At 47.7% G+C, this 22,649-nt stretch overlaps 1 protein-coding gene across 1 annotated transcript in view; it reads left to right on the top strand.

Moving 5' to 3' along the window:
• Positions 1-22,649, top strand: part of Adamts17 (ADAM metallopeptidase with thrombospondin type 1 motif 17) — a 332,924-nt gene that overhangs the window by 131,644 nt on the left and 178,631 nt on the right. The window contains exon 8 of the mRNA XM_042277783.2: positions 5,380-5,485. Within this exon, the coding sequence (XP_042133717.2) occupies positions 5,380-5,485 (106 nt within the window). The remainder of the gene's footprint in view (positions 1-5,379; positions 5,486-22,649) is intronic.

The following is a 22,649-nucleotide window of genomic DNA, read 5'->3' on the forward strand; positions in this document are numbered from 1 at the left end:
AGAGGAGGGAGGGTCCACGTGTGGTCAGCATGGCTGGGGAGGTGGGTAGAGGGCTCTGGTGGCGCGCTTCTCTCCTCTGGAGGAATGCATTAAACATCCCCTGGCACCGGACGAACTCATTATTGTCGTTGAATTCTACACTCAGCATTTGTCATGTGCTTTACTCCTGTTTATCCAGGGGTTCAATGGAGGCAGGACAAACCCCTGCGTAAGTACACAGGCAATTTTGTGTTTGATGGAGTTAACTGGGAACTTGCTGCATCATTGCATTCCTGCAGAGCTGTACACCCGGGACGGCGGTCCAGTGGGCTCTTGTTTTTGTCTCCCACCTCTGAAGATGCTGTGTCATCTAGAATAAGTGAAATATGCAGTATGTTAATTAATGGTATGAAGTCTAAGTCCAATATAGTAACTTGATTTGGTCTCCTTTGATTGACGTTTTATTTCTTTATTTTATAGCGGGGTGGGCACGCACATGCAGTGGTGAATGAGGCCGGGTGGCATCTGTGGGAGCTGGTCCTCTGTCCTCACTATGTGGGTTGTGGGGATCACACTCAAGTCTTCAGCCTCAGAGGCAACCACCTTTACCTCCTGGTCCATCTCAATAGCCCCGCTGGAGCTCCTAATAAGGTGAAAAGGGAAAGGATTTTTAGGAGGCTCTCTAATCCCTTTACCACATCCCAGAGGTAACTACCACTGAGACTGGAATATGTCTCTCTTGAGTCTTATCTTTAGGCTTCAGAACATTTGGCCTTAAATAGAAGAAACCTTTGCTTTATTCCATCTTCCTCTTTATGGAAGCACACATGAAGATTTATGAAAATATTCTCTGTCCAAGCTTATTCATCATTGTCCATGAGGCAAGCTTTGGGGGAAGTACCAGCTGTCGCTGAGGTGATGGAGGCAGAGTGCCCTTCATTTGTATCCTGCTCCAACACTGATGGTCAATCTTGGTTACTAACTTCATTAGCTGGAGACAAGACAAGGCAAGTAGTCAATTCCATCTCTGAGTGAGTCTATGAGGGCATGTCCAGAGAGGTCTAGACTGTGGTGGCTTTGACCTGACCAATGGCTCACTCATTCCTAGACCCAGAACTGTTGAGGGGTGGTGGAACTGTAGAAGGCAGGTCCTAGTGGAGGAGGTGTGTAGATGTAACCATCTTATTAAATAAGAAACACGGAGCCAATTGCAGAGTTAAAAGCCCAAGAGGTCAGAGCAGTAGCTAAGAGCTAAAAACCCTTTCTTACCCTTCACTGCTGCTGCTGTCTTTCCCCTCAGCAAGAGACCTACTTCCTGTGTGTCTTTTTATTGACTTTCTGTTCTGCCTTCTCATTGGTTGTAAACCCAACCACATGACCTCCTTGTCACTGCCTGTCTATACAGACCTCCAGGTCATCTATGGTTGGTGTTGAGATTAAAGGCGTGTCTCCATGCTGGCTGTATCCTTGACCACACAGAGATCTGCCTGTCATGTAATCGGGATTAAGGGCGTGTGCTACCACTGCCAGACTTCTGCTATGGCTTGCTATTAGCTCTGACCCCCAGGAAACTTTATTTATTAACATACGAATAAAATCCTATTTCAGCACAAATAAAATATCACCATAGAGGTGGGTTGCTGGGAGTGCAGCTTGGAGTGAGGAGATCTCGCCTGGGTCCCCTCCTGCCTTTGCTCTGCTTCCTGCTCTCTGTGAATAGAGCAGCTCTGCTGTGCCACGCCTACCGGCCACTGGCATGCAGCCTCCCCACAGCCTCCCCATGAAGAACTAGCCATCCAAAGACTGACCGCTCACAATCTGAGAGGCCGCAGCAGGTCCAGCCCAACCTCCCTCCTCCAGGCATCTCTCTTGGGAGTCTGTCAGAGCGAGGAGAGACTAACACAAGCACCGACTAGCTGTGCACCTGACTACATCTTCTTCCGTAGGGACATAGGGGCAGGCAGCTTTGTTCCTGGAGGGACACTGCTGATGGGTGAAGGCTGCCTTTCTGCTTCCCTTTCGCTCCGAGGAGCGATGCAAACATGCAGGGCTGATGTTTTCAAATGAGTCCTACTGTGATTTCTTCCGTGGAGAATTTGAAAGCATGGAAGCTTTGGAGCCACTGGAAGCACCATAGTGGGATGTAAGAAATCTTGCCGACAGGAAGTGCAGTTAAAGGGACTCTGCAGCATGGAGTTAGCAGAGCAATGTTGCAGTCTTTTTATTAAGTAAATTGATGCAGAGAAAACGAGTTTTTTCCATGATACAAACGTGGACTTTGGTGGCCTTTTCCAGTTTGGTGCTTTCTGGAGCCTGAGGTAATGAAGGTTTGTATTGGTTAGCCCTACAGTGCTGGGATGAAGCTTCAAGAGAAGCATCTTTGGGCCATGGCTGTAGAGGTTCTAGTCGGTGTCCATCAGATTCATTGCTTTTAGGCCTTCTGTGCTAACTGGAGCCTCACAGTGGAGGAAATGGCTCACCCCTTGGCCAGGGGGCAAAACAGGAGAAAGGACTGAGCCCTACAATCCCCTTCAGGCGTGTGTCCCCAAAGACCGAGAGGCCGCCCACCATGCCCACCACCTAGACACCCCACCACCTCCCAATAATGCCACCGCAGTGACCTCCACTCCTGGGCAGCTGGGAAACCTTAGGTACAGGCTATATATACCAGGGCATCCCTGGTCTCCAGGACCCCTACCCTAAATAGTTGTTTCTTTCCATGAAGCATGGAATACTGGTGGCCTGTTTTCCACAGAAGCTCCATGGTTTAATTACCATTTATTTACCCAGCAGGTCTCATACTGAGGACAACCTGGGATTTTCTCCAGGCTTTGTTTACACATGCTAAGCATTTCGACACCCTCACTTATAACCTCACACAGCTCTTGTGTTTGGTGATCAGGGGCTGTTTTCTTTTATGTGTTTTCTTTTGCTGGGTTTTATCACCAGGCTGGTGGTAATGATTGTGATCAATCATTAAAAGCAATGGCCCTTAATCTACCCTTGTGCAAGAGAATTCTTATAAATAAACTGATCCTTTGTTTTCTAGTTGGGTTTTTTTTTTGTTTTTTGTTTTTTGTTTTTTTTTTTTTTAAATTCAAGCACTGCACCTTGGAAGAATTAAAATGCAATTATTGGAGGGCTCTTTGCTGGCTACCGCTCATAGCACGGCATGCTACCCAATTAAAGTGGGAAGCCCATTCTGCCAGCTCAGAGTGCAGAGGGCTGCCGGGACCCAGCAAAGTATTTGTGTGCCATTTAAGGTCTGCTGGTTCAGCAGCGGAGCCCACAGCAGGCGTGCTCAGGACAGCAAGCTCAGCACAGCTGGCCATATTGTGCCTCCCTTCCCTCTCACCACCACGTGACTGACTTAGACTGTATGCTTCTGATTGCCTGTAATTGATTCATTGACCCAGAACGGCTGTAACCTGTGTTACATACTGCAGTGTGTGTGTGTGTGTGTGTGTGTCTGTCCCATGCACACACCCTCAGGGTTGTGTAGCAGCATGCCATCTGCTTACTGGTGGACTGCCAGCAGCAACCCACAAAGCATTTTAAAACAGAACCAGAGAAATGACCTTGAAGGCGACCGGCGGCCAGATTGCATCCTTTCTGGATGTTGTTTTCTTTCAACCCATTGTCTGCATTGTTGGATTGTTAAGTCCACGTGCATAAAAAGCATTTGGAGGCCAAAACAGCATTTAATTTATTTCTCTGCTGCTGCTTTTAAATTCTGCGACCTTGGCCAAGCGTGTTACATATTTCCAGAGACAAATAGTCCTGTGGTACAGCATGGCCACTCATCATGTGGAATGTGGGATGTGTCACCCACTGGTAGCCCCAGAACTGCATCTCTGCAAGGCCTGCATGTGACGCCCCTCTGTACCCCATGGAGGGGACCTAGAAAGAGGGAATGCCCTGTGTGTGCCTGAACTTTGTGCCAGCTTGATGATGTTTTTCTTGGTGATGCTGAGAACCAAACCCAGTCCCTCACATAATCAGTAAGCACTTTACCTCCAAGCAGTACTGAAAACCCTAGTTTTCTTTTTTCATGGAGTCCTCAAGCGTTGTTTCCCCGTCTTGCTCCAAAGAGGGAGGATAAGTGTGACCACAAATAGCAAATGGCACCGGAAGCCTTCCAACACCAGAGCTGGCTTCATGCTAAGGAGATGAGTTTATTTCTAAGTGGGGAGGGGGAGGTCATTTTTAATGAGATCATTCCCCATAGATAGTCCTTCCTTGTTCTATGACAAACCCTTCCCTCCTGTGACATTTCAGGAAGATCAGTGGAGTCCTGAGCTCCAGCAGGATGGAACTTAGCAGGTGGACTGGTACCCATGGCACTTCTCCCTCAAGTGATCACAGCATGGTGCTGAGCCAGAAAATAAAGAGCAGCCAATGTTCCTTCTTCACCTCTCCGGCTACTGCTGCACAGCCGTGGTGTTACCCAGTGTGACCTCACAAGAAGAACAGTGAGGCCCCTCCTCTAGTCTACCCAGACCTTCGTGAAGGGCAGCCTGCACAGGGGTCGATGACCGATGATAGGGGAGGCCAGAGGGCAGGCACACAGAGACCTTGCTGCCATAAGCCCTGGAGTGCCTGGCTGGTACAGGATGGACATCCTGGGAACAGACAGAGCCGAAGTACAGAGAGCTGCTGTGGAGGGCAGGAAACCTGGAGCCGGCCTGCCTAAGTGGGGCTTCCTCTCGCCGCTCTGTGGCTGAGCACTGGAACCTTGCTCTCCTCAGCCGTCTGTGCTGTTCACATGCAGCCCTCACCAGTGAGTCTTCTTCCCAGGGAAACTCCTGGTCCTCCTCCAGCAGCCGGCTTACTGATGCCCACCCAGATCTCCATCTGCACACTGCCTCTTGCTCATCCCCCTGCCCTGAGCTGCTCTTGTCCCTGAGGGTGAGAATTAGGGAGAGGCAAAAGTACAAAACTTAAGGATGTCCTTCTCAAGGACGTGTAAGTGCAAGGACATCCTCCTTAAATTCCAAACATGGCTTACTTTGCTTTGCCGGTCTCTGGAGCTGAGCCCTGAATGCCAAACCATGTGACCCTGGGAAAGTCTCTCTCCCTTTCTGAACTTGGTTTGAGCTGTCTCTGTTCTCAGTGATGAGAATGGAATTAGATGCTTTGATAAGCCACTCAGCACTCTACCTGACCCACATCAAGGGCTTGTTGGATGTTCATGGTCACTGTCATTATTATTGGATGCATGCAAAAGCATCCTGCACAAGTCAATCTCAGGGGAGCTCCAGGCCCGCAGGTCCAGCCTGGTAGACCAGAGTGTCCCCATTTGCTCCTTTCCAGGTGGTGCGTGATTGTGACTGTGTGGGCTTTCCTGGAGGTCAGGGCCGCCCCGTTCTGAAGAGGATGTGTTTTGTGTCTCTGCTGCAGGAATTGCTTACTTAGGAGGCGTGTGCAGCGCTAAGAGGAAATGTGTGCTTGCCGAGGACAATGGTCTCAATTTGGCCTTTACCATCGCCCATGAGCTGGGCCACAAGTAAGTACCAGACTCCGATGCTCTGCCTCCCGCCTTCCCCAAACCCGTTTCCCACTTGAATTCCGGGAGCCCCGGGGACACAGAAGCTCTGTGCCTTCGCTATTTCTGTAATAAAAAAAGGTCCACCTCACAGACCGACTCTTGAGTGTGGAAATGTTCATGTGAAGCTTATTTATTCTCAAAGCCAGCAGTGAGGTCTTCCTGGGCATCTTTCAATTCCCTCCAAGGACATCATTCAAAAATGGTTGGACTTATCGTTAGATTATTCGCTTTCTGTTTTCTTTTCAGTCACTTCCCAAGCCCCACTTTCTGAATGGAGAGTGCAATGTCTCCATTCGGAAGAATTAGCAGCAACCGCCTTTGCACATGGAAGGAAAAGCCTTTCATATTTTAATATGAAATAACCCTAAGGCCCTAGAGCCCAAAGGTGCCTTCTGGAGAATCTGGGGCAGCCTCCTCCACTTTCAGAGGAAGAAAGTGGGTGTTAGAAGGGCCGCAGTCACCTGCAGGAAGTCTCAGGGGCAGATAGCCAGCCTATTCTACAACTGTGGCCTGAAAGTTTACCCTTTCTGCTAGAAAGGATGTCTGTTTTATGTTTCTCTGAAGGGAAAAACTGTGATATGACTGTGTAAGAACTTAAAAAAAAAATTAAATTGAGGAAACCTGAGCATGCAGAACAGTGGGAAAATTTATATTGGATTGTATAGAACACAAATGGAAATCTAGTTCTTGGGAAATGGTCGTAAAAGTTGGCTAATGACCTCCACAGGAAGGGGCCCAGGGCCTTCCCGGTTCTGTCCAGTTGCTGCAGGAGCAAAGCCAGTGTGCACAAAGGGTAGAAAAGCAGGTGTTTTCCCGAAGCAGTAGAATGTCTCAGGCCTTTCTTTCCCATCTCTTCTGTTGATCGGGTCCCATTTGTCGGAGGCTTGGCAGTTGGCTCCTCTGGACTTGTTGGATACCATGATGTGGGCAAAGAGAGGGAGAACATGCTGTGTGGGTGTTCGTACGTAGCACAAGGGACATGTATTTATTGACCTGGGTCTCTCAAAGCCAGCCAATGGCCCTGATGTACATCCTTGCTACATGCTCGTGCCGCTTCCGGACTGTTGGTGACAGTACTTGGCCCTCATGAATTTTTTCATTGCGTTTCTGTCACTGCTTTCCAGTGGTTAAAACTCACTACCCTACTGACTCACTAGGGGGAGGGGTGAGCATAGATCACCATGGCCTTGGTAGGCCTTTTCTGGCCACTGAAGAACCAGCAAACCTATCTTAGCACCTGGGAGTGAGTCAGCTAACTGAGGGCTATAGGAATGCGGAACTGGGGCTGTGGGGGGACATCTGTGTTGGATAAGATTATCTGAAGGAGCTGGGGAAATGGCTGGGGGAGGGGGTGCTTGCCACTCAAGCCTGTGGCCTGGGTTCTGATCTCCAGAGCCCAGGTAAGCCAGATGAGGTAGCATGAGTCTGTAATCCCCACGGTCCTCTGATAAGATGGGGCAGGCAGAAATAGCAGACTCCCTGGAAGTTCACAGGCCAGCTATCCTGTTGTAAACAGCAGTGAACATAAGATCATAACTGACACCTAGACTGTCCTCTAAGTCTACACACACACAGAGAGAGAGAGAGAGAGAGAGAGAGAGAGAGAGAGAGACAGACAGACAGACAGACAGACAGACAGATTGTTTTTAAAGGTTACTTGAGGAGGCTGGAGCATATCCTTTAGCTATAGACTGTGTACAGTTTCTTGGAGAATTCTTTATAGCTCGCTACTAACCTCTAATTACCTACAAAAACAAACACTGTTGTGAATGAAAGCCAATAAACTACTGAGCAATGGTTAAGAGCATGTACTGCTCTTTGCAGAGGACCCAGGTTCAATTCCCAGCACCCACATCTGGCTGTTGACTGCAGTTCTAGGGTATCTGATGTCCTCTGGCCTCCACAAACCCCAATCCAGACGTGATGGACAGAAACCCATGCAGGCACACATACATACACCTAAGTAAAAAAGGATAAAGAAAAAAGATGATTTGAGCTGCTGGTCTATGAATTAGTGTCCTGTGGCAGCGTCCAGCAACATAGTCTGTACTACGGTGCTATTTGCACACACACTGGGACACACATGGCACACGAAGGTATTTCTTCCTTGAGCAGGAAAGCACAGAGGCCTTTGCTTCCTGATGAAAGCTGGGTCAAATACTAGCCGCTTAGCACAGGGGGTCTGCGGAGGTGAACGGCTAGACGCAGGCATACATCAACACCCTTTAGCTATAGACTGGGTACGGTTTCTTGGAGAATTCTTTATAGCTCGCTGCTAACCTCTAATTACCTACAAAAACAAACACTATTGTGAGTGAAAGCCAATAAACCCTGCCAGCACTGGGCCGCCTTCTAGCCTGGTGATTACAGTTTTCCCAAGGAAGTCTGTGGTCAGAGTAGCGTCTTTGTTGAGAAGTAGCACCCTACCCACCTCCGACCCCCACCTGCCGCGCCACATAATCCCTCTCTAAAGTCCCCTCTGGTCACCCTACTTCAGGACAGTGGGGGGTGGGCCATGTGGACTGCTTAGAAAAGGAAAGGCTTGCACGACATCTCAGCAAAGCCAAGGGCCAAAATGGATCATGTTCTGGGATAGAGCGGGCAGTCCAACTCTGTGCCCTTTCACAGGCTGAGAGGGTCCCCAGGTCACTGATACACTAGTCCCCACCAACAAAGTACTGATAAGGGAGGTGTCCAGTGGGTGGTCTGAGTCTTCATACTGGGTCTTAGTGACCCTTCCTTTCCTTCCTAACATGCCTCCTTCTGTCAGAACCCCTGTGAACAGCTGCCCTCCGATCCCACCTGCAGATGGAAAAAATGGGCCACACACTCAATATGTCAACCAGTGAATCAACTCACTTCATGATTTTGCTTCTGATTTGATTTTTAGGAAAAAAAAAAAAAAAGCTCAACTGGGGGTAGAGGGTAGGGGGTGTCTTTTCAGCAGTGACGTCACCAGCATCCGGTAATGGTGCTTTCCTCCTTATTGTTTCTCAGGGATGTATGCATAGTTTTATCTTATTAAAAATTTTATTTTATGTGTATACATGTTTTGCCTGCATGTATGTCTGTGTACCCAAGAGCTTGACTGGTGTCCAAGGACATGAGAAGAGGATGTTGGGTTGGGTGGTGGTAGCATACATGCCTTTAATCACAGCACTCAGGAGGCAGAGCTAGACGAATCTCTGTGAGTTCGAGACCAGCCTCATCTACAGAGCGAGATCCAGGACAGGCACCAAAACTACACAGAGAAACCCTGTCTCAAAAAACAAAAGAAAACAATACAAAAAAGAGGATGTTGAATCCCCTGGAACTGGAATTGCAGACAGTTGTGAGCTGCTTTCCATGTGGGTGCTGGGACTCAAACCTGGGTCCTCTAGGAGAGCAGTGGGTGCTCTAAACCCCACATGGTTTTATCTTAACTAGTCAAAGTTGATTGATTTGGGACCATAAAAAGCTTGACTTTGCAATCAACTATGTTCTCAATCCTAAGTTACATAGACAGTTCTTGCATTGGCAATGTTTGCAATTAACCATGTTCTCAATTATAAGTTACATAAACAGTTCTTGCATTGGCAATGTTTGCAATTAACCATGTTCTCAATTACAAGTTACATAGACAGTTCTTGCATTGGCAATGTTTGCAATTAACCATGTTCTCAATCATAAGTTACATAGACAGTTCTTGCACTGGCAATGTCAATCATCCACAGAGGACATGAATTAGTAACATACTAATGATGTTTAGGCCGAATCAGGACTCATTTACTAGTCTTGTACTATAGGGCAGTGCTGTGTAAGATGCTTCCCATCCACTAAGTGAGTGAGTCAGTCTATGAGGTCGATACTGCTTAGCTCTTACCTTAGAACCAGAACTTGGGAATACTAGCTTCAAATTTGTTGTTTTAGTATTTCATACATACATATAATGTTTTTAATCTACTTCTCCCTCCCCTTCAGTGTCTTCTCTGGGTGCCCACCACTATTCTCTCTCAACTTTGCTGCTCTTTGGTTTTTTGTTTTTGTTTTTGTTTTTTTTTTAATCCATTGCATCTGCTTCATGCAGCCAGTATGTGCGTGCACACAGGCCGTTCACTAGAGGGGTAGCCTCTCAGGATCCCCCTCTCTGAAGAAATCTGACTTCTTCCCAGTAGCCATCAGCAGCCAATAGCTCCATGGTGAGGGGTAAGACTTGGTGATTCTCTCCCCCATCCATGCTGGGATTTTGTCCGCCTTCAGCCTGTGCCGGTCTCATGCATGCATGCAGTCACTGCTCCTGTGAGTTCATGTGTGCAATTATCCTGTTGCATCTTGAAAATACTGTTTCTCTGTAGTCAGCTACAGCTTTGGAGTTACCATCTTTCCAACTCCTTCTCCGTGATGATCCCTGAGCCTTGGGAGAAAGTAGTGTGCTGTAGATGTCCTGTTTGTGGCTCTATCCTCTGCCGATAGACCAGTCTCTCTATTAATCACAATCTGCTGCAAAAAGGAGCTTCTCTGATGAGGATTGATGCTGCTCTACCGACGGGTATAAGTACTGAGAAGGCAGTTTCCTATCGTGTCCACTTAGCAGAATAATAGCTGGAGGTTCTCCTGGAGGCCCCCGACCTACCCAGCCATGGGCTCTTTGCCCCATTAATTGTGCCGGTCATGACCTCGATCTTGTGCAGCTATTCTTGAATCCAATCAGAAGGTGATTGGTTACCCCCAGGACATTGGTAGCACTGATTTTTTTTTTTTATTTGTGGTCTCAGGGATGGGGAGATGGCTCAGCAGGTAAGAGGACTCACTTAAGTTCAGTTCCCCACACCCGTGTCAAGCAGCTCACAACTGCCTGTAACTCCAGCTCCAGGGCGTTCAACACCCTCTTCTGGCTTTCTTGGGCCCCTGTACACCGTGATATATACACTCAGACACAGACACAGACAGATATTGACACACAGACACACACACACACACACACACATACACACACACAAATAGAAAATAAAATGCATGGTTTTTAGTAGGCATGATTTGGGGTCACTTGCATGATAATGCATTTGATATAAAATAGACCATTGAAATAGGGATCCAAATAATAAGAGGGAAGTGATAAGAAGAGAGCTTGTTGGCTATCCAAAAGTCAAGATACCATCTGCTGAAGGGACAACTGTTCACTAGCTGGACAAAAAAAGTAAGCATCGTTCACAGGGCCCGAGTACCACTGATGATACTGAAATCATGCTGACCCTCTACCCTGATCTAGAAGGCAGGAGGTACCAGACTTGGCATGATGGATGCCAGAGGGGCTCCAGACCCTGGGAGAGGTTGTGGGAGCCTGGAAGGGGTTTGCTTTGCTTGCTGCCTGGAGGGTAAGTGGGCTAGGAGCTGTTCTTGAGCTGGCAACAGTTCTGATCTCTTAAGAGAGTGTCTTTGGCCTTGGTTGCCTGCTTGCCCATAAAAGACTGTCCTGGCTGGCAGCACCATGCTGTTTTGGTTCTGGTGGATAGATACACTGACCATATACTTTTAGGGAAGACAGCCATCTCCTTGTCTTCTAGTGACCACTTAAGAAACCCGTGATAAACCAGGTATATTTTGGCCCATGGTCTGCTTTGCCCTTCTTACCCTGCAGTGACCACTGGAGGTAGCATCTAAGCCTGGGAAGATGAAGATTGCTGTAGTAGGCCCCTTTCACCTCAGAGGTCTGTGCTACCAACTGCTAGTTGATAGGGTGTGATCCATGAAGGGATGGAAGCATTCTGTAGAGTGTGACAACCCATATGGGCCGACATGGTCCAAGAACTTGAGATTCCCTGTGTGGAGGTACAGGTGCTGGTCAGTCTTTGGTTTAACAGAGAAAGAGGAATGGCTAGAAGAAAGCATTTCTTTCTCCCTTTCAGGCTCGACCCTCATTAGTGCTGGAAAGGACTGTCTCACTTGATAAGGGATGCGTCAGACCCCTATGATTGAAAATGAGGCCAAAAAAAAAAAAAATTCAGAGATACCTTCTTGGGTCAAGAAAGGAGTTGGTAGAGATTGCAGTATTACCTTAAAATGATTGCATATGCATGCATACGTGCCTGCCTCCCTCCCTCCCTCTCTCCCTCCCCCCCCTCTCTCTCTGTGTGTGTGTGTGTGTGTGTGTGTGTGTGTGTGTGTGTGTGTGTGTGTGTAGATAGACTGTATGTCAGAGTTGAAGTTGTAGTGTAAAATGACTCTGTGAGAGTTGGTGTAACCCTCTTATGTTTTGAGAGGTCATGTCAAACGTGGCATTGAGGGCCAGGAGAGGCTCATGGTTGGTGAGAGCTTATCAGTGGAAGGCAAAGAAACCACCAGAGAGAGCTGATATTCTAGACTAAGGTAGCACGTATGCATGCAGAGTGTGTTCATGCAGAGGATGCAGTGTGTCTTTCAATGGGGTAAGGCAGAGGGGCCCTGGGCGATGTCTAAAGATGGAGTCTTCTAGGTGGGCTGGTGGGGAAATGAAAATTTCACATCCTGAATGCTCAAGAAAAAAAAAATAATGCATTTACTGTGTCTTTATATGTAGGAATAGTGATTTCCCTTGGCAGAAAATAATCTTTGTTTGTTGAATGTAGGAGCTTTGTTAGATAAGCCTGAACTGGATTGGGGTGAATCAGTGTCTACCTGGCAAACCTGTATAAACTTTGCATCCTCTGCAACACCAGGAACTGCCGGAAGTCCTCTCAGATGGCACAGGTACCTCTTGTGAGGCCAGCCTCTTGCTTCTGACCCTCAGAGTGAATGTCTTCTTGTCCTTGGGTTTTTCCTGGCATCTCTTTGCCTTGAGAAGTTTCTCCCTGTTCTGAAAATTGTGCCTTCTTTGGTCAGTGGGCTGAGTCTGTGGTTCCCCCAAATAAGGCTGGCCTCACAGAAGCCTGGGCCTAGGCTTAGAAGACATCTGAGCAGTGCTCTACATCAGTGCACCTGGGGTGTGTGGAGACACCAGTGGCCATACGTCTCCACAGGTCGACTGGATCACTTGTCCTAAGGAGAAGTCTTAGCAAAGCTCTCTAGGAAGCTCCCTGCATCCCAAGTGAGACCCACGGGACACAGCATCACTCAGGGTCCATTGATGTTCTTCCTAGTGCCAGGCACCTACTTCTACTCTGTGCTCCTACATCCCTCTCCCCCTGAGGTCCCTTCTATATTGTGAGACAGTGCTGCTGAAAACAGTTTTGCCTTCCTGGACCCCGTCACCCTGAGTTTGCGTGCACTTTCTCTGCTAGTCAGCCGGCCAGTCACACTGTTAAGTGGGTTTCATCTGGATGTCTTCCAACTGTCACCTCCTAGGGCACTTTAGTAAGTGCACACCACAGAGCCTAAAACAACCTTGATGGGATGCTGGAAAAGAATGGGGCTGACTGGCAGATGAAAGTGTGGAGGGGCACAGTCTCATATCAAATGCCCTGGTAAGGAACTGTGTTTAGCCATCTACATGTCACAGAAGCACCTGTAGACACAGGTTATACACGGACTCAGTCAAGCTCCTTGTACCCATCCACCTCGAGGCACAGATGCACACACCATCATGGTACTGGCGTGACTAGAATGTATGGAAACACGAACAGAGCCAGGGACAGCACAGGTGCCTGATGTACCAGGACCCGTGCGTGGCTCCAGCAGGTCACATGACACCTCAGAACTGGACCCTCTTCACTCTAGACACTTCCTGCCAGGGCGTGCCATTACAGAGGTGAGCTGAGGACAGCTGTGTCAGGAGGAAAGGCAGCTGACCATGTCCTCAAGGACTTCTTGACTGCTGTGCTACTCAAAACATAAGGGATCCAATCCCTGGGTCACGGAGCCGATGGGAAGGAGGCGGAAGCATGTCTGGAGCAGAGGGGAGGGAAGGGGAGTAGCGGGCGGGGAAATGTTCTCATAACTGGAGCCGACACAGTTCAAATGAAAAGGAATTGTCTTGGCCCCAGAACAGGAAGGAAAGCAAAACCATAATCCAGATGTGGGAGGCGTGGAAGCTGGCCTGTAATTTGTATTAAGGAAGAACCGCCTGGTACAATGTGAGGAATGCCGAGGGAACACTGACAGCTCGGGGCTGGCAGGTAGCCTACTATCAGCCCGTGCCCTGTGTCTGCCTTGTGTGTTCTACCTGGTAGGTGGTGGGCACGGCACTCCATCCGAGGGGCTAGCCTTGTAAGGAAGGCACCACAGAGACAGAAAACATCACAACTAATTAGAAACATTGGGGGCGTACTTTAATTCTAGATTTCAGACAGTTGGTCCACTCAGAGCTTAGCCCTCTTGAGGACCAAGAAGGGGACATCTTCTCCTCACAAGGGCATGGTGTCATGGGTCTGGTGGTTGCATAGGGTTTTCTGGCAGGTTCCTTGCTGGTCCTCTGATGACATCCCCATCTCCTAGTCAGCTTCCACAGACCCTGGGAGACTCCTGCTCCATCCTTCTTTGCTAAAGGATCACTGTGGTTGTCGCTACCTGCAAGGACTCAGGAGGTCCCTTGAGGGGAGTGGTCTTAGAGAGATTTGGAGGTACAGTTTCCTTTCTCTTACCCCCTCCCCCATCAAATTCAGTGTCTAGCATCCATTGTTGGGTGTGGCTTTATTATCCAAATTCAGATAGGTACATGACATGCTGACCTCATTTCCTTTTATGTATTTGTCCACGTTTCAATTTTTTTTGCTGCTTAGAGTTTGCTATGTTAAGTCAACCTGTGCTGACGCCCATGGCATTTCAGCAGAGGAGAAAACCCTCATGTCTAGTGGAGTCTCAGTGGAGCTAGCCCAACACTCCACCCATGTTTCTTCTCCCTCCTCCTCCCCTTCTCTAAGAGTCCTGTATCCTTCCCATGATGGGAGTTTTGAGTGGAGTTGCTGCAGTGATGAGAACATCAAGGATGCTTTCGTAAGTGGCCTTTCTGACCTCCCACTCCACTCCTCCTCATCCGGCATTCAGGCTGCGGAAGACATTACAATGCTTCCTTAGCCTTCTGAACATGCCACCCGAAGTCTGAATGAGGAGAAGACACTTCTAGCTTTCTGGGAATCCCAGCGCCCTGTCCTTGAATGAACCTTGACCATGGCATTCCTCAGTCTGCCCAGGCCAGGCCTGACACTGTGCTGCAGCGTGAGGAATAAACCACTAGAAAGCCACCGTGGGGGTCCATCAGCAAGCCGGCCGATGTAGCCCCACCGGCAGGCTGAGCAGTGTGAACCAGCAGCTATTAGCTGGATGCCATTACTAGGATAGAAAACCCAGCTGCAAGAAGGCACCTCTGCCCCAGAGTGTCCATTCTGTAATAAGGCTGGGAGCGCCTCTGTAGTGGGATCCGTCTTTACCCCAAGAGTGACGCGTGTTTAATTATAGCTGGATTGCCATGCCCGAAACAAAGCCATCCGACATGGTGGCATGTACAGATGGGAGGAGAGTGGCGTTTGGCTGAAGAGCATCTGCAGTCCCCTCAGAGCTTCCAACACGGACCCTGCCAGGAGTTAGATGAGATCCAATTTTCTCCTCAGATTGCCAAGGCTCCTGGCAGCTTCAGCTACGTGGCTTTTCTTGTGCTTCTTGGAGCTAGAAGGGGCTCCTGAAGTCATCTTAGCCTCATCCTGTAGGTGGCAAGAAGTTTCCTTCCCACAGCTACAAGTGGCTAAGTGGAGACTTGGGCCACAGCCTAGGCTGCAGCATAACACCCTTTCCACACAGGGGCAGAAGCTGGGCTCCGGCCGTGCAAAATCTCTGTCCTTGTCATTGTATCCACTCGCCTTTATACCCTACATATCAGATATTTCCATTACAATTCATAACAGTAGCGAAATTACAGTCATGAAGTAGCAATGAAATAATTTTATGGTTGGGGGCCACCACACCATGAGGAGGCACATTAAAGAGTTGCAGCATTAGAAAGGTTGAGAATAACTGAGGTCACCCTCCTATGTGGTTAGGTTTCTGGAATCTATGGAATATCTTTAAAAATGGATGGACCCTTTCTTCCAACTGAAATCTTTGTGCATCGAATGCCTACTACTGGTGGAAAATTCTAAACCAAATACCCAAGGATACTTGCACATGCTAAGACCTCAGGGATCCTGCCACCAGCCTGGTCATTGGCATACTCTGGGTAAGGACCCTCTCAGCCTTTTCTATTTGGTACATACAGGGCATATTCACACTGGCATGCAGGTGGTGACTTAATCATTTGTCAGAAAGTCCCAGTTGAAGGACCCAGAGTTCTGGGAGAGCTGTGGAATCATATAGTTTGTTTCTGACACCCCAGCCGGACATAGAAGTTGCCAGGGACCAGCACATGAATCTAAGCATGGCCTCTTGGGAGAAATACCAGTAAGTGGGTGGGTATAAATGAGGGAGCTTGCTGGGCGGTGGTGGTGCACGCCTTTAATCCCTGCACTTGGGAGGCAGAGGCAGGAGGATCTCTGTTAGTTCGAGGCCAGCCTGGGCTACAAAGTGAGATCCAGGAAAGGTGCAAAGCTACACAGAGAAACTCTGTCTTGGGAAAAAAAAAATGAGGGAGCTTGACATTTCCTTCAAGTCACTGGACGCATTGAGCTCCAAGACTCCTCCTCATCCCACACAGCCACACTCCTGAGGTTCTGAGAAGGGGCTTGTGTCAAGCAGACCTCTGTGATTCTGTGACTCATACTTAACTTATTAAGGAAAAAAGGAGATGAAAACGGACTGGGTTGATAGTTTTGAACCAAGTTGGGAAATGTTAAGGTCCCTGGAGAGGCCAGGGCTGGGAGGCAAGGCAGGGAGCTATGATAAGAAGCAGAGGGCCCTGTGGTCCTGGGACACGTGACCTTGAGGGCTTGAACTTGCACCTGTGCCTTAGTGTGACTTCCTCGGCTTACCACGAATGAATTGTTGATGAGAACAAGGAGGGGACATCACAGTGGTCTTCAGAAGTCACACGACATTTGCTCCCAGTGTCTCCACATCCAGGATGTGACTAATCCAGCAAGCTGTGGGGCAGCTTCAGGTGAGAAAGAAAGAGGCACCTGAGTTCCCGGGGGCTGCCTGTTGCACACGGTCCAGCTGATGCAGCAGAGTAAGCTCCCCTGAATGCCTGCCCTCGTTGATCCCCACTGGATGGCCCCTTCTCTTGGACAGTTGTCACCTTGAACTTATCCGTCCCATGTCCAGTTCAGAATCTGGCAAAGGAGCTTCAGGAAGCCCTGTCTTTGGTTCTGTTCAGACTGTAGGAACACTGTCAAACTTCTTCTGTGGCTTTGCTCTTCAGTGTGGTCTGAGGATTGGCACCACCCCAGCACCTTGGAGAGTGCTAGGAACTCGGGCCCCCAGGTGATTCATGTGCACATGGAAAAGATGGTTAAAGCATGCTAAAGGGGTAGCCTTTTCTACCTGGGTCATCTCAGGGTATATTCACTTCTAGCTGCATGCTGGAGCCACAAGAATTTGTATGGCCATGTATCACTTAATGATAGTGATGCATTCTGAGAAAGGCATTGTTTTACATCATTGTGTGGCTGTCATGGAGCGTGTTGACGCATATCCCATGCCCAGATAGTACAGGGCAGTCACCCTACTGGTTGAAGCATGGTTTCTTCATACAATGCTGCCACATCACATGACAAGCAGTTTTAGGTGAACTTTACTTTGTTGATAAACTGCCTAGTAAGATAGCAAATGTAGTATAGCACATACAAAAATGAGTAACATAGTTATCAAGTGTGTATCTTTGGACAGGCTTGCTCACACCACCAGCAGGTGAGTGAAGCTTTGCACAATGAAGTTCGATGGCTACAGTATCACTAGGTTCTTGTGAGGCCACCTATAATCCATCATCTATGGCCACTGTTGTCTATGTGGGCTGTTACGGAATGCCATTATATAGCACAGGATTATAACTTGAGGAAAGACCACCTCCTTTTTTTTTTTCCTACTAGTAGTGGAGTTTGTTTGTTTTGTTTTTATTTGTATATGCATGTGTGTCCATGTGAATGTTTACCATGTATGTGATTGTGCCCAAGGAGGCCTGAGGAGGGTTTCAGATCCTCTGGAGCTGGAATTTCAGGTGGCTGTGAGCCACTAGACATTGGCATTGGGAACAAAGTTCCGGTCCTCTGGAAGAGCAGGAAGTACTCTTAACAGTTAGGCTATGTCTCCATGGGGCCTCGAGAGAGCTGTGGGAATTACACTCTGGCCTCTGCTGGGATATTCCTTGGTTCCAGAGATGTCAAAGGCTTACAGAGTTTGCTGCTGGGTTCCCATGGCTTCTCCCTGAAGCTTGGAGATCATATCTTAATAAATATGGCCGAAATAACCATCATTGCTTATATCTGTTAAAGTCCCCACTTGGTCTAAACATTTAGCTTGATATATTATAAAATCTGTATCTTATCTATATCTATACACATGCATATATATACACATATGTACAGACATACACACACACACATACACACACACAAATATATATAAACTCTGATGTTGAACTCTTGGATATTGACAGAGCAGTTTGGAAACATGCGTGTTCAGTCAGACTTTGGTCGCCTGTGAAATAGGGATTTTCCATGTAGAAAATAGAAGGAAACAGGATTGTCTGCAACAAGGAATGAAATGTGAGACATGTCCTCAGAGTCCCCAGAGCAGTGACATTTGGCTACAGTATCTTGGCCAGGGCTGGAAACACCAGCATTGCTGTCCTGTTCTCTGGTCACATTCAGTTATTTTTGGTTTGAAGGCAGAAGCTGAAGCCTGGGCCATGGTATTTTTCCTAGACAGTGGCATCTCCCCATTCCTGCTGCCAATGGCTCATATGTACAAAGCCATTCCCATGGTCCTTCCTGTTAGTAAATATCTACAGAGGGCGAGTAGGCTCCTTTGAATGTCCTAGGACATCACTTTCTCTTCTCAGGTGTGACACATGCTTACCTGTGGTACCAAATCCCAGTGTAACCTCCAGATGCTGTGTGGAAATGTCTAGAATCTGAGGATTGACAGTCTCAGCCCAGACATTCAGGACCCTAACTACTCCTGTCTATGACATGAATTGAATCATCTTTCCTGAGAAGCTGGGCTGCCCTTTGGGGATTGAGCCTATAATTGCCTAATGTTCACTTTCAGGGGGCCTTATGCCTACAGCATGTCACACAAAGGTGACATTTCCTGTGCGTGGGAGCTCAGGAAGGATAGCTCAAAGGGCCAGTTACTAAAGTGGAAAGACCGCTCAGGAGTCCAGGCCTGGGCCCAGCCCAAGGCAGTCATGTTTTCACACTTGGGAACTGCAAAGGGCTGGAAAGGCAAAGGACGCACTGTGCTTTGAAGAGCTATCCCATGGCTGGGTTTCCTTCTGTGATTGAATGCATAGTGCCTTGTAGAACCCGTCTTTACCTCCAGGCATGCCATCATGGCCTTGACTGCCCAGCAAGTCTTACCTGGTTCCCGTGCAGCCTCAGGTTGCCGGATATACCACTGCCATTTGCAACTAAGCACTGGATAAATAGGTCAAACAGTGGTTTCCCATGATTCAGATTCTTGGCCAACATTAAAAGACCACCAAGAAAAGTAATGAAATATAGTAATGTCTGATTGTGGTTCATTTTCATCCAAATACTTTCAAGACAGTAGCATTGACATTTTATAGAGAGGAAAATGAAGTCCAAGGACCTCTGGTAAGAAACACAGTGTTCAAAATCGTTGTGAGTACTAAAGACCATGTGCTAATCATATGCCTTACAGCTTGATGGGGCATTTAGGGTAAGTCCCAGATCAACTAGAGGAAAAAAGTGTGGCTTGAACAGGATCCACTCATGCCAGCACACATGTCTGTGTCTCTTTTGCTGTTCTCCACAGACAGACATTACTAATCGATCCCGGGACCTTTTCCACTGAGTCCCAGTTCGTAGACTCCTTAACTCTAGAGGCAGCCACTGCCAATATATTTGGGTGAGAAACTGACTGCTGTCTTGTATGGGAGGGCTATGCTAAGACAGTGCATTCTTAGGCTATATTGACACAGCCTTCTCTCCAGCAGTGACGGAAGTGGCTGCTCTGCTATGCCCTCCCAAAGTTAAGCAGCACTTGGAAGCCTGCATGCAGTGTGAGAGGTCTGTTGTAAGGGCTTTAGCTGGACATGCAGTGAGGGTAAATGAGGGAGAAAAGAGCCCAAACAAATGCTATTGGTTGACTCAGCTAGACTTGAATCATTTCTTTGCTCTGCCATTGGTGGTCCATGTAGGGTAAAGAAATATATGTTTCTGTCTTTCCAGAAAAAAAAAACAAAAACAAAACAAAAAACAACAACAACAACAACAAAAACAGAGAACCCAATCCTAACCCCAAATCCCTTTAATTATTTTGTTGTTGTTGTTTTTACTGAAATTCAAGTGAGTAACTCAGCAGTCCTTACAATCAGAGCATAGTGAGGAAGGGTAGTAGGGCAGTGCCACACGCCTTTGTTTTCTGTGGGTGAATCCATGTGTCAAGAGGGGCAGAACGCCTCACAGACCGACAGTCACTGCCGCTGCCAGCACAGCAGCTCTGCGCTGAGGGGTTCAGCTGGTGGTGGTTGGCACCGCATGAAGTGGAGGGCCACGTGCTGGGCAATGGGCAGTGCTGGGCAATGGGCAGTGCTGTGTGGTCAGAGCAGTGAAGTCATGTGACACAGCAGGGTACCTACTGCCGGAAACATCTCCAATGTGTTACCTGTTGGGCTTTTAAATTTCATTTTGGTTGCCTTGTGTTCAGAAAACAGTTACTGTGGCTACATTTCACACCCTGCCCCTAGTCTGTTCTATGGCACCACATGGGATCCCAACCACAGTTTAAGAAGTTCCTACGTCTAAAAGAAACCAACCTAAGGGCTTCGGTTGACAAAATTAATTGTTCGTTTCAAGTCCTATGGAACTTTCGGCCAGATAAACTTTACCCTGGGTCATACAACAAGCCAGAACAAGGGTTAGGAGTTGGGGCCATGTAAAATGTATTCTCTGAGGTAATGGAACCAAATCACTTATCAATAACAAAGACAACAGAAAAGTCTTTGACACGTAGAAATATGTTAAACTAAAACTTGATTGAAGTCAAAGCAGAATTGGGCCTGAGAAGATAACTTGGTAAGTAAGGTTTTTTGCCTTGCAAGCATACGCCCCTGGGTTGGATCCATGCAGCCCACATTAGAAAAAGGCCAGGCATGGTGACCAGGTCTGTGGTCCCAGTGCCCAGGGTGTGGAGACAGGCAGATCTCTGGAGCATTCTGGCATGCCTTAGTCTAGCCCACTTGGGGAGCTCCAGCCAGTAAGAGACCTTGTCTTAAACAAACAAAGAAACAAACAAATAAATCAAATAAAAATGAATAAATGTTTAAGATGGCAGATAATACCTGAAGAATAATATGCAAGATTATCTTGTTCTCTGGTCTCCACATCACATACGTGCGCGTGCACACACACACACACACACACACACACACACACACACACACACACACACGAGCCTGTAGAGCCAACTGCACACACACATGCACACACACAAAACCAGAACAGAATGGAAATGAATGCACCATTCATGAGCATGTGTGGGGTGCAGCTAGAACAGACCTAGAGAGGAGTTTACAGCCCTAGGTGCTGAATTGGAAAAATGAAGGAATTCACCCATCAGTATTCCAGGTTCTTACTGCAAGAAACCAGCAGGACAGAAACATACAAGGTAAGCAACAATACAGAGCAGAAAACAGTGATGTTGAAAATAGGAAAACAATAGAGGAAATCAATGAAAAAAAATTGTTCTCCAAAATAAATCAGCAAAACTGCTAAATCTGCAGGAAGATTGACAAGATAAAGAGAGGAAACTTATCAACATCAGGTGTGACCTGGGATATCGCAGCTCCTACAGCCTTTAAAAGGGTCTTAACAGGACAACTGAAGAAATGGGGAACTTTCCTGAAAGCAACAAACTAATAAAACCCAGTAAGATGAAACAGATGATCTAAATGGACATGTGTCTATTAAAGAAATAGAAATTTTAGATAGTACACTAAGACCCTTGCTGCTGCCCATGCATGCATGGGAACAGGGCCGTCCACAGAAGCATGGGAACCTACCAGTGTTCTCAGTGAAGAATTATTCTCCCTCCCCCAGCAACTCTCCATTGCCAAGGGCTCCTCAGTATGGGGTGGGGTCCGGAGAGCAGCCGCCTCATCTATGCTGGGATTTTGACTGGTTAGGTCTTGTGTCGGTCTTGTGCAGGTCACCAAGCAGCTGTGAGTTGGTGAGTGTGATGGCCGTGTCATGTCCAGAGGACAAGACATCACAGCATGCTCCCTAGTCCTCTGTCTCTTTACATGCTTCCTCTTCCAAGATGTTCCCTGAGCCCTGGTGTGTGGGGAGGGGCGGGGGAGGGGGGTTAATACAGGAGTCCCATTTAAGGCTGAGCACTCAGTCTCCAATTCTCAGTGCTATGCTCAGGAGTCTCTACACGACTACAGCACACTGGGAAAAAAAAAACAAATACATGTAGTTGTGAGTGTGATACGATAGGGGTATATGGGGCTGGGGAAGGAGATATATAGTGTGTAGACTTGATAATTTTTCATTGTGTGTGTGTCTGTATCTTTCTCAAAAAATAATTTAAAAATTTTTTGAATTTGTAGTTGGAAGTTATAGATGTGTTTAACATGATCTAAACAGTATACAATAAATACATCAAAATATCCAGTTACATCATTAATATGTGCATTTTAAATTTCAACTTATTTTTAATTTTTTCTTTTTTTCTTTATTATTAAGACATTTCTGTTCATTTTACATACCAACCACAGATCCCCCTCTCCTCCCTCCTCTTGCCCCCAGCCTTCCCTCACAACCCATCCCTCATTCCTACCTCCTCCAAGGCAAGGCCTCCCGTGGGGAGTCAGCAGAGCCTTATACATTCAGTTGATGCATGTCCAAGACCCTCCCCCTGAACCAAGGCTGTAAGGTGTCCCACCATAGGCACTGGGCTCCAAAAAGCTGGCTCATGCACCAGGGACGGATCCTGATCCCACTGCCTGGGGCCCCTTAAACAGGTCAAGCTAAACAACTGTCTCGCCTATCCAGAGGGCCTAGTCCAGTCCCATGGAGGCTCCACAGCTGTTGGTCCACCATTCATTAGTTCCCACCCG

Source organism: Peromyscus maniculatus, chromosome 1, assembly GCF_049852395.1.
Source record: "Peromyscus maniculatus bairdii isolate BWxNUB_F1_BW_parent chromosome 1, HU_Pman_BW_mat_3.1, whole genome shotgun sequence".
Taxonomy (NCBI): Eukaryota; Metazoa; Chordata; class Mammalia; order Rodentia; family Cricetidae; genus Peromyscus; species Peromyscus maniculatus.